Source organism: Lolium perenne, chromosome 7 (assembly GCF_019359855.2).
Source record: "Lolium perenne isolate Kyuss_39 chromosome 7, Kyuss_2.0, whole genome shotgun sequence".
Classification (NCBI taxonomy): domain Eukaryota; kingdom Viridiplantae; phylum Streptophyta; class Magnoliopsida; order Poales; family Poaceae; genus Lolium; species Lolium perenne.
The window spans coordinates 85,245,912-85,260,956 of NC_067250.2; the positions used below are offsets into that span (position 1 = coordinate 85,245,912).

Consider the following 15,045-nt stretch of genomic DNA (forward strand, 5'->3'; position numbering starts at 1 on the left):
ATGGAGGAACTGGCGGGATTTCCGTTGACAGAAGTAATAGACGACAACGGCCGGTTTAGTCCAAAGAGACGTCGGAAGTAGGGAGCTCCAAGTATATGTATTAGTTCGAATAGACGACAGGCTTTTGTCCTGGTAGTAGTAAGCTCCATGTATATGTGTAAGGGGAATCTACGAGTAGACTTTTACTTCCAATATTTGTTTGCTCGATCTATATATAATAAATGAACGTGTACAACTTGTAGTAGCTTATAAAAGTATGCAACTTTTATTTTAAAATGAAAAATTGAAACAAACCGGGGGCGGTGCCGGTGGCGGGGGGGAGGGGGGCTGCACCCCTCAAACCCTAAAGCAGCAGCGTTCTGCGTGTGCCACGTAGATGCCTTTTTGTCGCGTGTGCTATTACAACCCGCGACAAAAGGGTATGCCCCCTGGACGCCCCGCGCCTGCCACGTGGTGGTGCATATGTCGCGGGTGGTAACGGATCCGCAATAAAAAGATGAACCTTTTGTAACTTTTGTTCCGTCTTCGTTGTCGCGGGTCGCCGTCCGCGACAAAATGCGCTTACGGTCTGCGACTATAAGTGTGTTCTCCGCTAGTGACGCTTGGACGATTCAGCCGCCGAACGACGGGCTGTGAGATAGCAACGGCTCATTCGCTGATCCCACCGACCACGTATAGATAGAATTCTAAATTCTCCCAAAAAAAAAAGATAGAATTCTAAAAAGAACTTGAGAATTCGAAATTCGAAATCTGAAAAGGCAACCGTTGGAGCGGCCCCCCATCAAACGGCTCTCTCGCGTACAAATCTCCCCCACGATTCCCCCAAATCAACCACAAACCCTAGCCCCACCACGCCTCCACCCCCAAATCCACCATCCACGCACAGCAACAGCAGCGGACGAGAGAGACAGCGAGGGAGCGGCGGATCTGCGCGATGGCGACCCTCCAGCACCAGGGAGCCTTGGCGGCGCCGCCCATGGCCACCACGGGGGGCGACGAGATGCGCGCCATGGACCTGTACGAGAAGCTGGAGAAGGTCGGGGAGGGCACCTACGGCAAGGTGTACAAGGCCCGGGAGAAGGCCACGGGCCGGATCGTGGCGCTCAAGAAGACGCGCCTCCCGGAGGACGACGAGGGCGTCCCGCCCACGGCGCTCAGGGAGGTCTCCCTGCTGCGGATGCTGTCCGAGGACCCGCACGTCGTGCGCCTGCTCGACCTCAAGCAGGGCCAGAACAAGGAAGGCCAGACCATCCTCTACCTCGTCTTCGAGTACATGGACACCGACCTCAAGAAGTTCATCCGCGGACACCGCCAGAACCACGAGAAGATCCCCGCACACACAGTCAAGGTAATCCATTCTCCTCCGCACCCCCACCGATCTCGGTCTCTTGTCGTTCGTTTCCCAGATCTTGCACGCCAGGTGTTTGTCTGAATGTCCCCGACAGTTTCTGATCGATTGACGCTGCGTGTGCAGATCCTGATGTACCAGCTCTGCAAGGGCGTGGCCTTCTGCCACGGCCGCGGCGTCCTGCACCGCGACCTCAAGCCGCACAACCTGCTCATGGACCGCAAGACCATGGCGCTCAAGATCGCCGACCTCGGGCTCAGCCGTGCCTTCACGGTTCCCCTCAAGAAGTACACACACGAGGTCCGCTTCCTAGTTACTTTACCAGCAGCCTTAGCACCTGGCGTTATTTCCGCTCGATTGATTGTCCTCCCTGGATCTGCTGTTCCTGATGCAGTCTGAATCCCTTTGCAGATCCTGACTCTGTGGTACAGGGCTCCCGAGGTCCTTCTTGGCGCCACACACTACTCCACGCCTGTTGACATGTGGTCTGTCGGCTGCATATTTGGTAAGATGAGCTCGATCCTATATGGCTGTTGTAGATAAGCACTTCTTCAGAAATCAACTCAGCTATATAGATATGCTGAACTCCTTGTAAAAATGGCAGCTGAATTGATCACTACCTCTGCCCTGTTCCCTGGAGACTCCGAGGTGCAGCAGCTCCTGCACATTTTCAAGTACAGTACCACACCCTGTCCACTGTTATTTTATTTCTCGCTGACATTAGTAGGGTACATCTTTCAGATGTTGATGGTGTATTTTGTTTAATGTTATTTGATTTCTGCCTGACATTAGTACCAATGTATATCAGATTCTGATGATGCATCTTGTTTTTGAATGAATGATAGGTTGCTGGGCACTCCAAATGAGGAGGTCTGGCCAGGAGTGGGCAAGCTCCCCAACTGGCACGAGTACCCTCAGTGGAATGTCTCACCCTTGTCTTCTGTAATTCCCAGTCTCGACGCTGATGGTATTGATCTGCTTGAGGTTAGTCAGTCATCTACCATGTGCATTTGTATTAGCCTGTTGTTGGGGATAACTGTTAAAGCAAACATAAAAGAGGAGGTGCTCTTTTTAGAATGCTGTCCTAACCTGGTTCACTCTTGCAGAAAATGCTGCAGTATGAGCCGGCAAAGAGGATCTCTGCAAAGAAGGCAATGGAGCACCCCTACTTTGATGACGTAGACAAGGAGCTGTACTGAAGACTAGCATGAACCCGATTTCTTGCGACTTGTGCTTGCCCGGAAGCATCTCTTTTGCTTCCACGGCATACTTTTTACCACTGTTTTTCCAGCTGCTGTTTAGTGTGCGTCATTCACTGGTATCTGTGATGGATGATAATGACTATGTAGCGTCCTGCATAATTAAACTGTCTTGCTGAATGTCTTATGAAACAGTACTTCTGCTTCAAGGGCAGCATTTACCTCTTTTTTACTAGCTGCTACGCCATTCGTTGCCGTTTGTGATGGATAACTAATATTTTCTTTTGCAAAAAAAAAAAAAAACTAAAATCAGCTTGATGAATGTAAAAAATACTGTGCTTCACTGATATTTGTGATGGATAGTGACTATGGTGTTCTGCAATTATACTGTCTTTACCTTGCGATTCAGTGTGGTGTTTTTGATTTACAATTAAAATCGTTTTGATAGGGAGAGTATATCAAGTGCTGTTTCTGTTTTTTGAATGGAGGTCCTGAATGGGTTGTTTCAAATAACATATGCTCCTCATACTTTCTTGAGGAATATTTAACTAACATCAAGCTCAAATAGATTTGGCAATAGACCTTCTATTGAAGTAGATAAGTTTAAAATAACCATTGTTTTCTCTCTAAAATTCAAAATAATCATGATTAATTTTTTATTGGATTTGGTGATGCCCATTGCAAGTAAAATATACGAGGAAGGAAAAGGCCTCCTAGCGGCAGAGCTGCTCCAGAGGCCAATAATTCCAAGAACCACCCATCGAAACTATAGTAATCGGTACTAGGGTACGGCATCAAACCAATCTGAAGGTGAGCCGCCGGCTGCTGCGCCACCCACCTCTCCCTCTCCTTCGAACGGACGAGAAGCCGCCGTCGCTGACGGCCGCACTGACCGGCGATGTGACTTGGCTGTGGCACCGCCGGCCTTTACTGGCAACTAGAAGGTGTGTCTCTTTGCTAATGCCTCTCCTGTTCGTACTGTGATTTCCCCTAAAGGCTAAATCCACGCGATCCTCCTATCTATTTTTTTTGGGGGACAACAACATTTTCGAAATCCAACGGAACCATCCTCAGCAAACCTAGTTTCCATTTTTATCTGTGATTTTCCTATGTACTGTAAATGTATTCATATTTATTGGTAATATATAGGGATGGAAAAGGAGGGAAAAGAAACATGTTGCATTTTTTTTGCGAAAATTCCACCGATCCATTAATAATCATCAGCAGTAGTACAAAGATGCCAAAAAGTAATAAAAATTACAAATTAGATCGTTGGACCACCTAGCGATGACTACAGTAGCACGGGCCGAAGGCGCGCCGCTGTCCTTGCCCCTCCATCACCGGAGCCAGGCAAAACTTGTCGTAGTAGAGCTTGTTGTAGTAGACAAACGGGAAGTCGCCGTGCTAAGGCCCCAAAGGACCAGCGCACCAGAGAAGCAACCATCGCCAATGATGACAACCGTAGATCGGAAGAGACTGACCTGAAACCACACAATCGAACACGAGAGACGATCGGATCACGGGGATCCGCCGGACACACAACTCCACGCGTCCTCCGCCGGCGCTAGATGCACCACCGGAGCGAGGATAGGACGGGGAGGACCTTATTCTGACTTCAGGAAATAGCCGCCGCCTCACCATCCCGAAGAAAACACCGAAAACAGACTAAACGAAGAACTAAAAACTGACACCTTCCCGCCGGCGAGAGGCCGCGGTCCGCCACACCTCCAAAACCCCAAGGGCGCTGGAGGCGGAGCGGAGCGGCAGCGTCGCCGGCGAGAGGGACGAAACCCTAGATGGGTTTTTTTTTATATATGCCTAGATGGGTTTTAGAGCCGCCTGAAAACGCCTTGCTGTTTCCGTACCGGTTCAGAATCTGATAAACATGTTGCATTTTGATTCTACGGTAGCAAGGATTGTTGTCCCGCATGGCCGCATGTGACATGTCATGAGCTAGAGAGAACCATGCAGCTTCGTTGCAACGAAAGCAGAGAAGGCAAAAGTCGATCCATGGAGTCCACATCCGCCTTCAATACGGAAGCCTTGAAGGCTGGTCTGAGTTTGAAAGCTTGCCGATTGAAAAGGTCGCGTGTTGCAGTGGAGAGCAGAGAAGGGAATCTAGGTCTTCCTCCTCTCGATGTTCCTGCGACCTCTACCCACTTGTCTGCAGCGGCATGGCGGCGGCATGTCATCTCTTAGAGGTTATAAGCAGATCTTTCCCTACTCATCTTTGTACACAAAAGTACCCACTACCATTCCAGTTCCCATACACAATTCTTTTGTCAAGCATAGAGCCGGTTGCACACCTGCGAAGTGCTTCGGTGACATGTTTTGAAGTTGCTGAGATGTTCGTCTCCAATCCTCAATCCGCCGCTCATCTTGTTGTGACCATTGTAGTGTTGTTGTATCTCTGACAGAAGACGCAAAGGGTACGTAGACCAAGCCGAGGCGTACATTTCTGTCTGGCACAACTTAGTTTGTGGTCTGACTAGGCCAGTGAACATATTCATTTGTGTGCAAGTTCATGTTGAACTCTCGTTTTGGAGTATCAGTCTTTTGATGCCACTCATGTCTACTTAGGGTGTGTTTGGTAGCCCGGGGCTACTCAGAAATTCTCCTCCCAACCGAGATTTTCAGGAGATCCGATGTTTGTTAGACCGGTCCGTATCATCTTCACACTGCCTAGTGGATACGGAAAAGGGCTCAGAGCCGGGACGAGGAGCGAAGCTCAAATCGAGCTTCGCTGCTCATCCGGGATGAGCTAATCCCGCAAAAGACTGTAGCGGTGGCCCGCTCCGCGCCCCAGAGGCCCAGACCCCCACCCGGCAGATTCATTTCGCCCCCATCCCTCACGCATCCCCTCTCTCTTCACGTGGCCGCCACCAGCGACGACACCTTGCGCCGCCAAGATCTCCTCGCCGCGCACCGCGACCTCGCGCAGACGGCCTCCTCCGCCTGGAGCGCCACGGCCGCCTCCTCCTCCTCCACACCTGGATGCGTCGGCGGCCTCCTCCGCCTGGAGCGACACGGTCACCGCCGCCTGGAGCGCAACGGACAGCACGCGCGTCGCACCTCTGCGAGACTACCCGGCGCCGCCTCCTTGCTCCGCCACCGACGCGCCCCGACTTCCGCCAGGAAGCACCGCCCCCACGAGCTCCAGGACAGCCACGCCCGCCAGGACGCGCCGCTACGGCCGCCACCTATGGACGGAGCATCTTCCTTGATGCAGTGATTGGAGAACCAGGGACCTGATTGCTTTTTCTTTTTTCGTCTAGGGACTTTTGCGCAAAAATCTCCACTCAGCACTATCTCAGCTCATCCACACACCAAACAACATCTCAGCTGAGCATCTCTTTCCAGATACAAGCTACCAAACAAGGCACAAAATCTCAACACATCATATCTAAGGTCAGCATGTATGAGGTGAGAAAGACATGTTGAGGTGGCCCGACCTACCAAACACACCCTTACTTTATTTCCTGTAGAGCCTTTCTCTCTGGTATGATCTTGTGATTCAGATTTTAAGATAATTGCTGGTTATTTTTACTAGCTTATCCTCATGTGGTTAGCCTTCCTTGAGAGATATGAGCTTCTTGTTAATATATTATTTCCTATTATAGAAATATTTCTCTGTTCTGGATAATCATGTATGTTGTACATTGAGATCTAGTTTAAAAGGGTCTCGTATTAACTTATCTTTTGATGTAATGGCTAGAATTGTTATTTCTTTGGCATTGGATAAACAAATGTGATTACTGTTTGTGTTAGCATGTAACATGTTGTGTTCTGTGGCGAGGATATAATCATGTATAGTCACATGCTATCAATGATTTCTCCTTATGCCCCTGGCTGTAATTTATATTGATTATAGTGTTTGTGAGCATTTTGTTTATCTCACTAGATTGTAGAAGGAATGCCATAGAGTCTTTGCTGATCTTTTATGAGACGATTTTCGTAGTTACTTCATACATGTTGTGTTGCAGTGTATATGATGTGTATGGAACTTTATAACCTGATTAAAATGAAGAAACCATCTTAGCCTAATCATGTTTCATATTTTCTTCCAACAATCTAGAGTGTAATTAAGCGGGTTAAGATGACTGCTTCAAGTGTTGATGTATGGAGCCTGATCGATTTGATGTGGCAAACCTTAGTCGTTGTCAGTCTAAAACAAAGTTATGGTTGAATGTCCTGAACTGTTTGGTTGATCAGATTACCCTAATCGCTTCCATTGGAATGTGAGAACTTTGCGTCATTGGGAGGATGCAAACAAGTCAGCCATATGTTGTTTCCTTGTTGTGTTATCTGAACACTGTTTGATTCCATGTTGTAAGTACACCACAACTAGAGAATTGTATTCAGCTACTAACTATGACAATGAGTCCTTTTTGGTTGAGAAGTACATGAGCTTCAAGATGGCGTTGTCCTAGTGAGTGGCTGCTCATATACTGCTCAACCAAGAAGGGCTCATTGCCATAGTCAGTGGTTGGGTACCTTTTCTCCAACTCCTCCCAGTGCTTCTAGCTATGTTGTAAGTACGATTACAATCGAACACTGTGTTAGATAGCACAACAAACAAATGACCTATAGACGATGTGTTCGGATCCACTTAACGAGGCACAACATGCTCACATTCCATTGGAAGTGGTTGACCCAAAACATCTTCAGGTCATTCAACCATAACTTTGCTTTAGAAGGCTATAAGGAAAAATGTTTTCCCCATTGAACTGGTCCTGAAGCAGCCATCTTAACCCACTATTAATTTGTCTCTGGAAAAACATGCAAAATATAATTAGGTTAATATGGTTTCCCTTTTAATCCTAAGGTTATAAAACTCATGCACATGACATGCATTGCTTAATAGCAAAGACTCGAATGCATTCTTTCTAAGATATGGTGACATAAATAAAATGCCCATAAACACTATATATGATCGTTACAAATTATAATAATAGGGCATAAGGAGAAATGGTTGATCACCATGTAGACTGTACATGATTATACAATCGTCGCAAAACACAATATTATCATGCTAAGACAATCACTAATCACACATACACATAATTATCATAGGCAAAGAAAGATTTCTATACTAAACAATACATCTTTATCGAAAAACTAAACAATACATCAACATGAGCTTTTAGCTCTCAAGATGGCTAAAGACATGAGCATATGCTAGAAAAATTAGCAACAATTGCCTTTCTATCTAAAAATCAGAAGACCATACAACAGAAAATAAGATATACTTTAATTAAAACTAAGTTGAAATGATTAGCATTAAAAGACTAATACTCCAAGAAGAGAGCTTAACATGAACTCTCTCTCGCATAAGCTAGTAAAATTATCATACAATTACCTTTCTATCTGAAGACCATACCACCACTGCACTTTTCCCTGGAGATTCCGAGGTGCAGCAGCTCCTGCACACTTTCAAGTACCGTACTCTTATTTATTCCCCGCTGACATTAGTACTATGGTTTATGAGATGTCAATGATGATGGTCCATCTTGGTTTTTGAATGCTAGGATGCTGGGCACTCCAAATGAGGAGGTCTGGCCAGGAGTAGGCAAGCTCCTGAACTGGTATGAGTATCGTCAGTTCAACGTCTCAAAGTTGTTTTCGGTAATTCCCAGTCTTGACGCAAATGGTATTGATCTGCTTGAGATTAGTCATCCATCATGTGCATTTGTAGTTTTGTACAATCTTGGTCCTTGCATGCCTGGTGTTGGCAAGTATGATCTCAAACATAAAAGAAGAGGCCCTCTTTTCAGAATGTTGTCTTAACCTGCATCACTGTCATTCTTGCAGAAAATGCTGCAGTATGAGCCAGCAAAGAGGATCTCTGCAAAGAAGGCCATAGAGCACCCGTAATTCAATGATGTAGACAAGGCGTTATACTGAAGTTGTCTTCGTACTAATATGAAGCTGATTTCTTGCATCTCGTGCTTGCCCGGAGCCTCTCCTTTGCTTACAGGGCATGCTATTTTACCTCTGTTTGTTCCAGCTGCTGTTTAGTGTGTGTCACTCACTGATATTTGTGATGATAATGACTATGTAGTCCTGCATAATTAAACTGTCTTGCCGAGTGCCTTGTGAAGCAGTACTTCTGCTTCAATGGCCGGATTTACCTCTTTTTTCTTGATGCTATTCAGTGTACGACTTTAATTGGCTTTTTTTTACGGATAGCTAAAATGGCCTTTGGATGCAAAATACTGTGCCATTCACTGATATTTGTGATGGATAGTGACAATGTAATTTGGCATGATTAAACGTGTCTTGAGTATCAAGTGCATGTCTTGGCAAGCACTAGTTTTTTTCGATAAAGGAGCAGAGCCCCAGCCTCTGCATCAATAGATGCACACGGCTTCTTTTATTAAAAACCAAGTATCAAGTCTTAGTATAACATCACATATTACAATCACGGAGCAGCTAGAATCGCAAGAAAGAACAACCAGACGAAAATATGGCTAACAGAAGAGCTATGCATTTGCTATTCTATTAAGATGCCGCCACCCAGTAGCCTAGAAAAAGAAGTCCTGAGCAACCAGTAGCATCCGGTTGCATCCAGTAACCATATCCTCCCGCTGCTCCATAGGGAGGAGGAACACCCATTGTTGAATTGAATGAGCAGCTCGCCGGATAACCTGCAAAAAATTAGTCCCAGTGTGTTTGTTAAAGATCATATCATTTCTAGTCCTCCAAATAGCCCAACATAAGGCCGAAACACCTATTCGTATCTTTCGTTTATCCTCTTTCCTCACTCCATTCAGCCATCTACCAAACATATTAGTAATATTAGCTGGCGGAGGGATATTATAAGTAAGATACACCATACGCCATATTATCTTCGCAAAAGGGCAAAATACAAATAAATGGTTTACAGTCTCCATGGAATCACAAAAACAACATTTTTGACACTCATTCCACTTCCGTTTGGCTAAGTTATCCTTAGTTAACAGAACCTTGTTATTAAGGAACCACATAAATATTTTTATGTTCAAAGGGATCTTTAACTTCCATAGATACTTACGAAGGTAAATAGTATGCCCATTCATCATATCTAGATACATAGATTTAACTGTGAAAATACCCGAATCATTTAATTTCCAAATAAACTTATCTGATTCAGTAGTTAAATTAATTGTAATTAATCTTTGGCATAGATGTAACCACTGTAACCACTTATTATCATTCAGGCCTCTTCTAAAAGTAAGATTAATAGGTTGAGTTTCAAGCACAGTCGACAACAACACATTTTTATGCTAAATAATATTATACAAAGCCGGATATTGGTGGGATAGAGGCGTGTCACCCAACCACACATCCTCAACCTCAGAGATTTTCCATCACCTACTTTGAAACTGCCTCGCTTAAAGAAATTTTCTTTCACATGCATAAGACCCTTCCAGAGAGGTGAATCAGTTTGTCTAACCTCTACTTGTGCCAAAGTTTTGTTCTTAAGATATTTGTTACATAGGAGTTGTTGCCACATACCCTCCTCTGAAAGGATTTTAAACAACCATTTACTCAAAAGGCATTTATTTTTCAATTCCAACACCTCAATACCCAACCCCCCTTGATCCTTTGGTCTACACAAAATACTCCATTTAGATAGCCTATATTTCTTCTTATGCTCATCCGATTGCCAGAAAAAATTTGATCTATAAAAGTCAAGCCTCTTCCTCACCCCAACTGGGATTTTCAAGAAGGAAAGCATAAACATTGGCAGACTTGTATGTACCGAATTAATTAGAACCAATCTATCACCATAAGATAACAATTTACTACGCCAACCCCCCAATTTTGACGCAAATCGATTTTCAATGGGATTCCATTCCGCATTCCGCAAAGTCCTATAATGTACCGGTATACCCAAATATTTTAAAGGTAGAGATCCAGACTCACACCCAAAAATGTTTCTATATTGATCTTCCGTATCCTTTGCTTTTCCGAAGGTAAAGATTTCACTCTTATGGAAATTAATTTTCAAACCCGAAAGTTGTTCAAAAATACCTAAAATCAGTTTCATATTAACAGCTTTAGCAATATCATGTTCCAAAAACAAGATTGTGTCATCCGCATATTGTAAAATGGAAATTCCCCCGTCAATAAGGTGCGGCAACAAGCTTCCCACTTTACCTACATCCTTTGCTCTAGCAATAAGAATCGCTAACATATCAGAGACAATATTAAAAAGAATTGGGGATAGAGGATCTCCCTGTCGTAGACCTACCCTAGTTTGGAAGTTATGCCCAATCACATCATTCACTCTTATACCAACACTCCCTCTTGCACAAATTGCTTTATCCTATCACACCATATCGGATCAAATCCTTTCATGCGTAGAACTTGTTGCAAAAAGGGCCATTTAACCTTATCATACGCCTTTTCAAAATCAATCTTAAAAATCACCCCATCTAGTTTCCTTCTATGCATTTCATGTATCGTCTCATGAAGGACAACAACACCTTCTAAAATATGTCTCCTAGGAATAAACGCCGTCTCTGTCGGTTTGATGACTTTTTGAGCTACCTCCGAAATACGATTTGTGGCAACTTTAGTAAAAAATTTAAAACTCACATTGAGTAAACATATTGGTCTATACTGTTGGATTTGAGTTGCATTTTCCTTTTTCGGTAATAAAGTAATTACTCCAAAATTCAGTTTATACAGCGGTAGTTCCCCTTTCTGAAAGCTCTCAAATAAAGCCATCAAATCAAACTTAATAACCCCCCAAAAATGTTGATAGAACTCCGCAGGGAAACCATCTGGTTCTGGTGACTTGTTATGTTCCATTTGAAAAATAGCATCATGAACCTCCTCCATCGAGAAGTTGTCAATCAGCACACGATTCTCTTCCGCTGACAATTGCGGGATATCTTCAATTATGTTTTCATCAAGCACCACCGAACTAGGGTCTGGACTACCAAAAAGTTTTTTATAATATTCTGAAATATAAACCCTTAGATTATCATCGCCTACAATAGTTGCTTCATCCTGTTCCAATTGATAAATTTTCTTTTTCCTGTGTTTACCATTGGCTGTAAGGTGAAAATATTTGGTATTACCCCCCCATCATGAATATATTTTACTTTAGCCCTTTGTGCCCACTTGATCTCTTCATCACGTCGGAGTTTGCTTAACTTTTCATTAGCTATCCGTAACTCATTACGTTCCCCTTGTGATAGTGGTACTGAATCCGCTCTAATATCTAGTGTATCAATAATGCTTAAAAGCCTCTCCTTCTCCTTCTTATATTTTCCACTCAAATTTTTTGCCCAACCACGTAAAAAATGCCGCAAATGTCTTATTTTATTTTGCCAAGTTTGAATCGGGCTTTTCCCAATGGGGTCGGCTGCCCATTCAGTAGCTATGAGCTCATTGAAACCCTCATGTTCAAGCCAAGCCAACTCAAATGAAAAACGTGACGTTCTGCCTATATGCGCCTGAATCCCCGCATCAATCAATAGCGGAGTATGATCAGACCCCAAACGTGTCAAAGCCCGAACCGTGACCAAAGGGAATTTCAGTTCCCATTCCACACTCGCAAGAACCCTATCCAACTTTTCATATGTAGGTGTTTGTCTCCTACTCGCCCAGGTAAATTGCCGGCCCGATAAAGCAATCTCTCTCAAATTCAGATTTTCAATAATTGCAGGCCATCAGTGGTTAAAGTTATTGTTACTTTTATCTTCCGGTTTCCTCAAAATGTTAAAATCCCCGGCTAATAACATTGGTATTGTCTCTGATTCACAAGTTCTTACTAATTCGGCGAGGAACTCATATTTATGTTTATCTTGAGCCGCCCCATACACCGGCACAAGAAGCCATTGAAAACCATCAATTTTAGAAGTAATAGCCAATTTGACACAATAATCTCCACTATCCACCCTATTAACCAGCAAAGTTGTCGTATTAATCCCTACCAAAATTCCTCCCAATCTCCCATGCCGCGGCAAACAAAACCAAGCAAAGTCTTTTCCCGCTACCAACTCCCTTAAGAAATGCACCTCAAAGTTAGATCTACCTGTTTCTAGTAGAGCAATAAAATCAAGGTCATATTCCCTGATCGATTCCTTCACAAATAAATGTTTACCCGGATCTTGAAATCCTTCACTATTCCATGTCATACCCTTAAGATTTGTCATTGTAATTTTGATGGTTTAAATTTAACTCGGGTACTTCTCCTCACATTCTCCTTATCATATGACTTCTTTTTACGGGTCTTTTTCTCCCTAGTATTAGCCTTAGGCATTTCTAAACTCTCGTCACTCAAGAAATCCTCCTCTGCTTCTAAATCGTCACACAAATCAGAGGCACGGGAAACCATCATACAGTTTTGCGCCAATGCATTCTTACCTTTTAACAAAGATACTGATCTATTTTTTTCGAAATCTTTCATTATTTTGGCTGATTTAGTGCAATCCGAAAAAGAAGTCACTACAAGAAAAGTTCTGATAGACAACGTCTCAAAATCGTCCGCTAAGGGGTATTTTTCGTCGCCTATGGGCCTAACCCGACGATATGGGTTCTGTTGTCGAAACTGCGTCAGGCAAAGTCCTACGACGATTTCTCCGGTCCGTCGCGCTTGGGTGCCCTTCCGCCACGGAAAATCGGACCGTTGCAGAAGTGTTTCCGGGAGCCCGTTGGCTGCTGACGTCATGCAAACTGACACGTGGCAGACGCCGTTAACTGGAAGTTAACGGCGTTAACCGCTGAAACCCCGTGGTAGATGGTAGGCCCACACGAGGCCTGTGATACGTCTCCGTATCGATAATTTGTTATGTTCCATGCCACATTATTGATGATATCTACATGTTTTATGCATACTTTATGTCATATTTATGCGTTTTCCGGAACTAACCTATTGACGAGATGCCGAAGGGCCAGTTGCTGTTTTCTGCTGTTTTTGGTTTCAGAAATCCTAGTAAGGAAATATTCTCGGAATCGGACGAAATCAACGCCGAGCATCTTAGGATCACGCGAAGCTTCCAGAACACCCGAGAGAGGCCAGAGGGGGGCCACTGGGCCACCAGACGCCAGGGTGGCGCGGCCCAGGCCTTGGCCGCGCCCCCCTAGTGTGTCACCGCCTCGTCGACCCTCCGACTCCGCCTCTTCGCCTATATAAAGGTCCCTGACCTAAATCTTCGATACGGAAAAGCGACGGTACGAGAAACCTTCTAGAGCCGCCGCCATCGCGAAGCCAAGATCTGGGGGACAGGAGTCTCTGTTCCGGCACGCCGCCGGGACGGGGAAGTGCCCCCGGAAGGCTCCTCCATCGACACCACCGCCATCTTCATCAACACTGTTGTCTCCCATGAGGAGGGAGTAGTTCTCCATCGAGGCTAAGGGCTGTACCGGTAGCTATGTGGTTCATCTCTCTCCTATGTACTTCAATACAATGATCTCATGAGCTGCCTTACATGATTGAGATTCATATGAGTTTTGTATCACTATTTATCTATGTGCTACTCTAGTGATGTTATTAAAGTAGTCTATTCCTCCTGCACGGTGTAATGGTGACAGTGTGTGCATCGTGTAGTACTTGGCGTAGGTTATGATTGTGATCTCTTGTAGATTATGAAGTTAACTATTGCTATGATAGTATTGATGTGATCTATTCCTCCTTTCGTAGCGTAAAGGTGACAGTGTGCATGCTATGTTAGTACTTGGTTTGGTTGTGTTGATCTGTCGTGCACTCTAAGGTTATGTAAACATGAACATCGAATATTGTGGAGCTTGTTAACTCCGGCATTGAGGGTTCGTGTAATCCTACACAGTTAGTGGTGTTCATCATCCAACAAGAGAGTGTAGAGTCTAGCATCTATTTATTTATTCTATTATGTGATCAATGTTGAGAGTGTCCACTAGTGAAAGTATAATCCCTAGGCCTTGTTCCTAAATACTGCTATCGCTGCTTGTTTACTGTTTCTTTGCGTTTCTACTGCCTGCAATATTACCACCATCAACCACACGCCAGTCCTGGACAGCAAAGCACTTTTCTGGTGCTGTTGCTACTGCTCATACTTATTCATACCACCTGTATTTCACTATCTCTTCGCCGAACTAGTGCACCTATTAGGTGTGTTGGGGACACAAGAGACTTCTTGCTTTGTGGTTGTAGGGTTGCTTGAGAGGGATATCTTTGACCTCTTCCTCCCTGAGTTCGATAAACTTTGGGTGATCCACTTAAGGGAAACTTGCTGCTGTTCTACAAACCTCTGCTCTTGGAGGCCCAACACTGTCTGCAAGAATAGAAGCACCCGTAGACATCAGCCTGCCACGTCTTAAGCGGGCCGGCCCATTAAGTTTGCGGGCCGGGCCAGCTGACTTAATTTGACCGGTCAACTATATAGCTGGGCTGGTCCATTAGTTACGTGGGCCGAGCCTAACCTCTAAGGTTGGCTGGTCAAAACATTAATGGGCCGGCCCACTAAGCATGTGGGCCGGGCCGAATGCACTCATTTGACCGGTCAACAGGCAAAAGGGTCGGCC

At 44.6% G+C, this 15,045-nt stretch overlaps 1 protein-coding gene and 1 long non-coding RNA gene across 2 annotated transcripts; both read left to right on the plus strand.

The window, feature by feature from the left end:
* The first annotated feature begins 815 nt into the window (after nt 1–815).
* Nucleotides 816–2,779, plus strand: LOC127316795 (cyclin-dependent kinase B2-1). The gene is made up of 6 exons (XM_051347260.2): nt 816–1,348; nt 1,475–1,648; nt 1,760–1,853; nt 1,953–2,022; nt 2,194–2,332; nt 2,455–2,779. The coding sequence occupies exons 1-6, from the start codon at nt 935–937 to the stop codon at nt 2,545–2,547; spliced, it is 984 nt and encodes a 327-aa protein (XP_051203220.1). The 5' UTR covers nt 816–934; the 3' UTR covers nt 2,548–2,779.
* Nucleotides 2,780–3,340: 561 nt separating this feature from the next.
* LOC139833263 (uncharacterized) lies at nt 3,341–8,820 on the plus strand. Its single transcript, XR_011748680.1, has 2 exons — nt 3,341–3,491; nt 8,359–8,820. It is a non-coding gene; the product is annotated as an uncharacterized lncRNA (long non-coding RNA).
* Nucleotides 8,821–15,045: the final 6,225 nt, after the last annotated feature.

Bases quoted from the DNA above. Each gene is read 5' to 3' on its own strand.
- LOC127316795 (XM_051347260.2), top strand. From the start codon at position 935: ATGGCGACCCTCCAGCACCAGGGAGCCTTGGCGGCGCCGCCCATGGCC. The intron at 1,349-1,474 runs GTAATCCATTCT...CTGCGTGTGCAG, and splicing joins TCCCCGCACACACAGTCAAG to ATCCTGATGTACCAGCTCTG. The intron at 2,333-2,454 runs GTTAGTCAGTCA...TCACTCTTGCAG, and splicing joins ATGGTATTGATCTGCTTGAG to AAAATGCTGCAGTATGAGCC.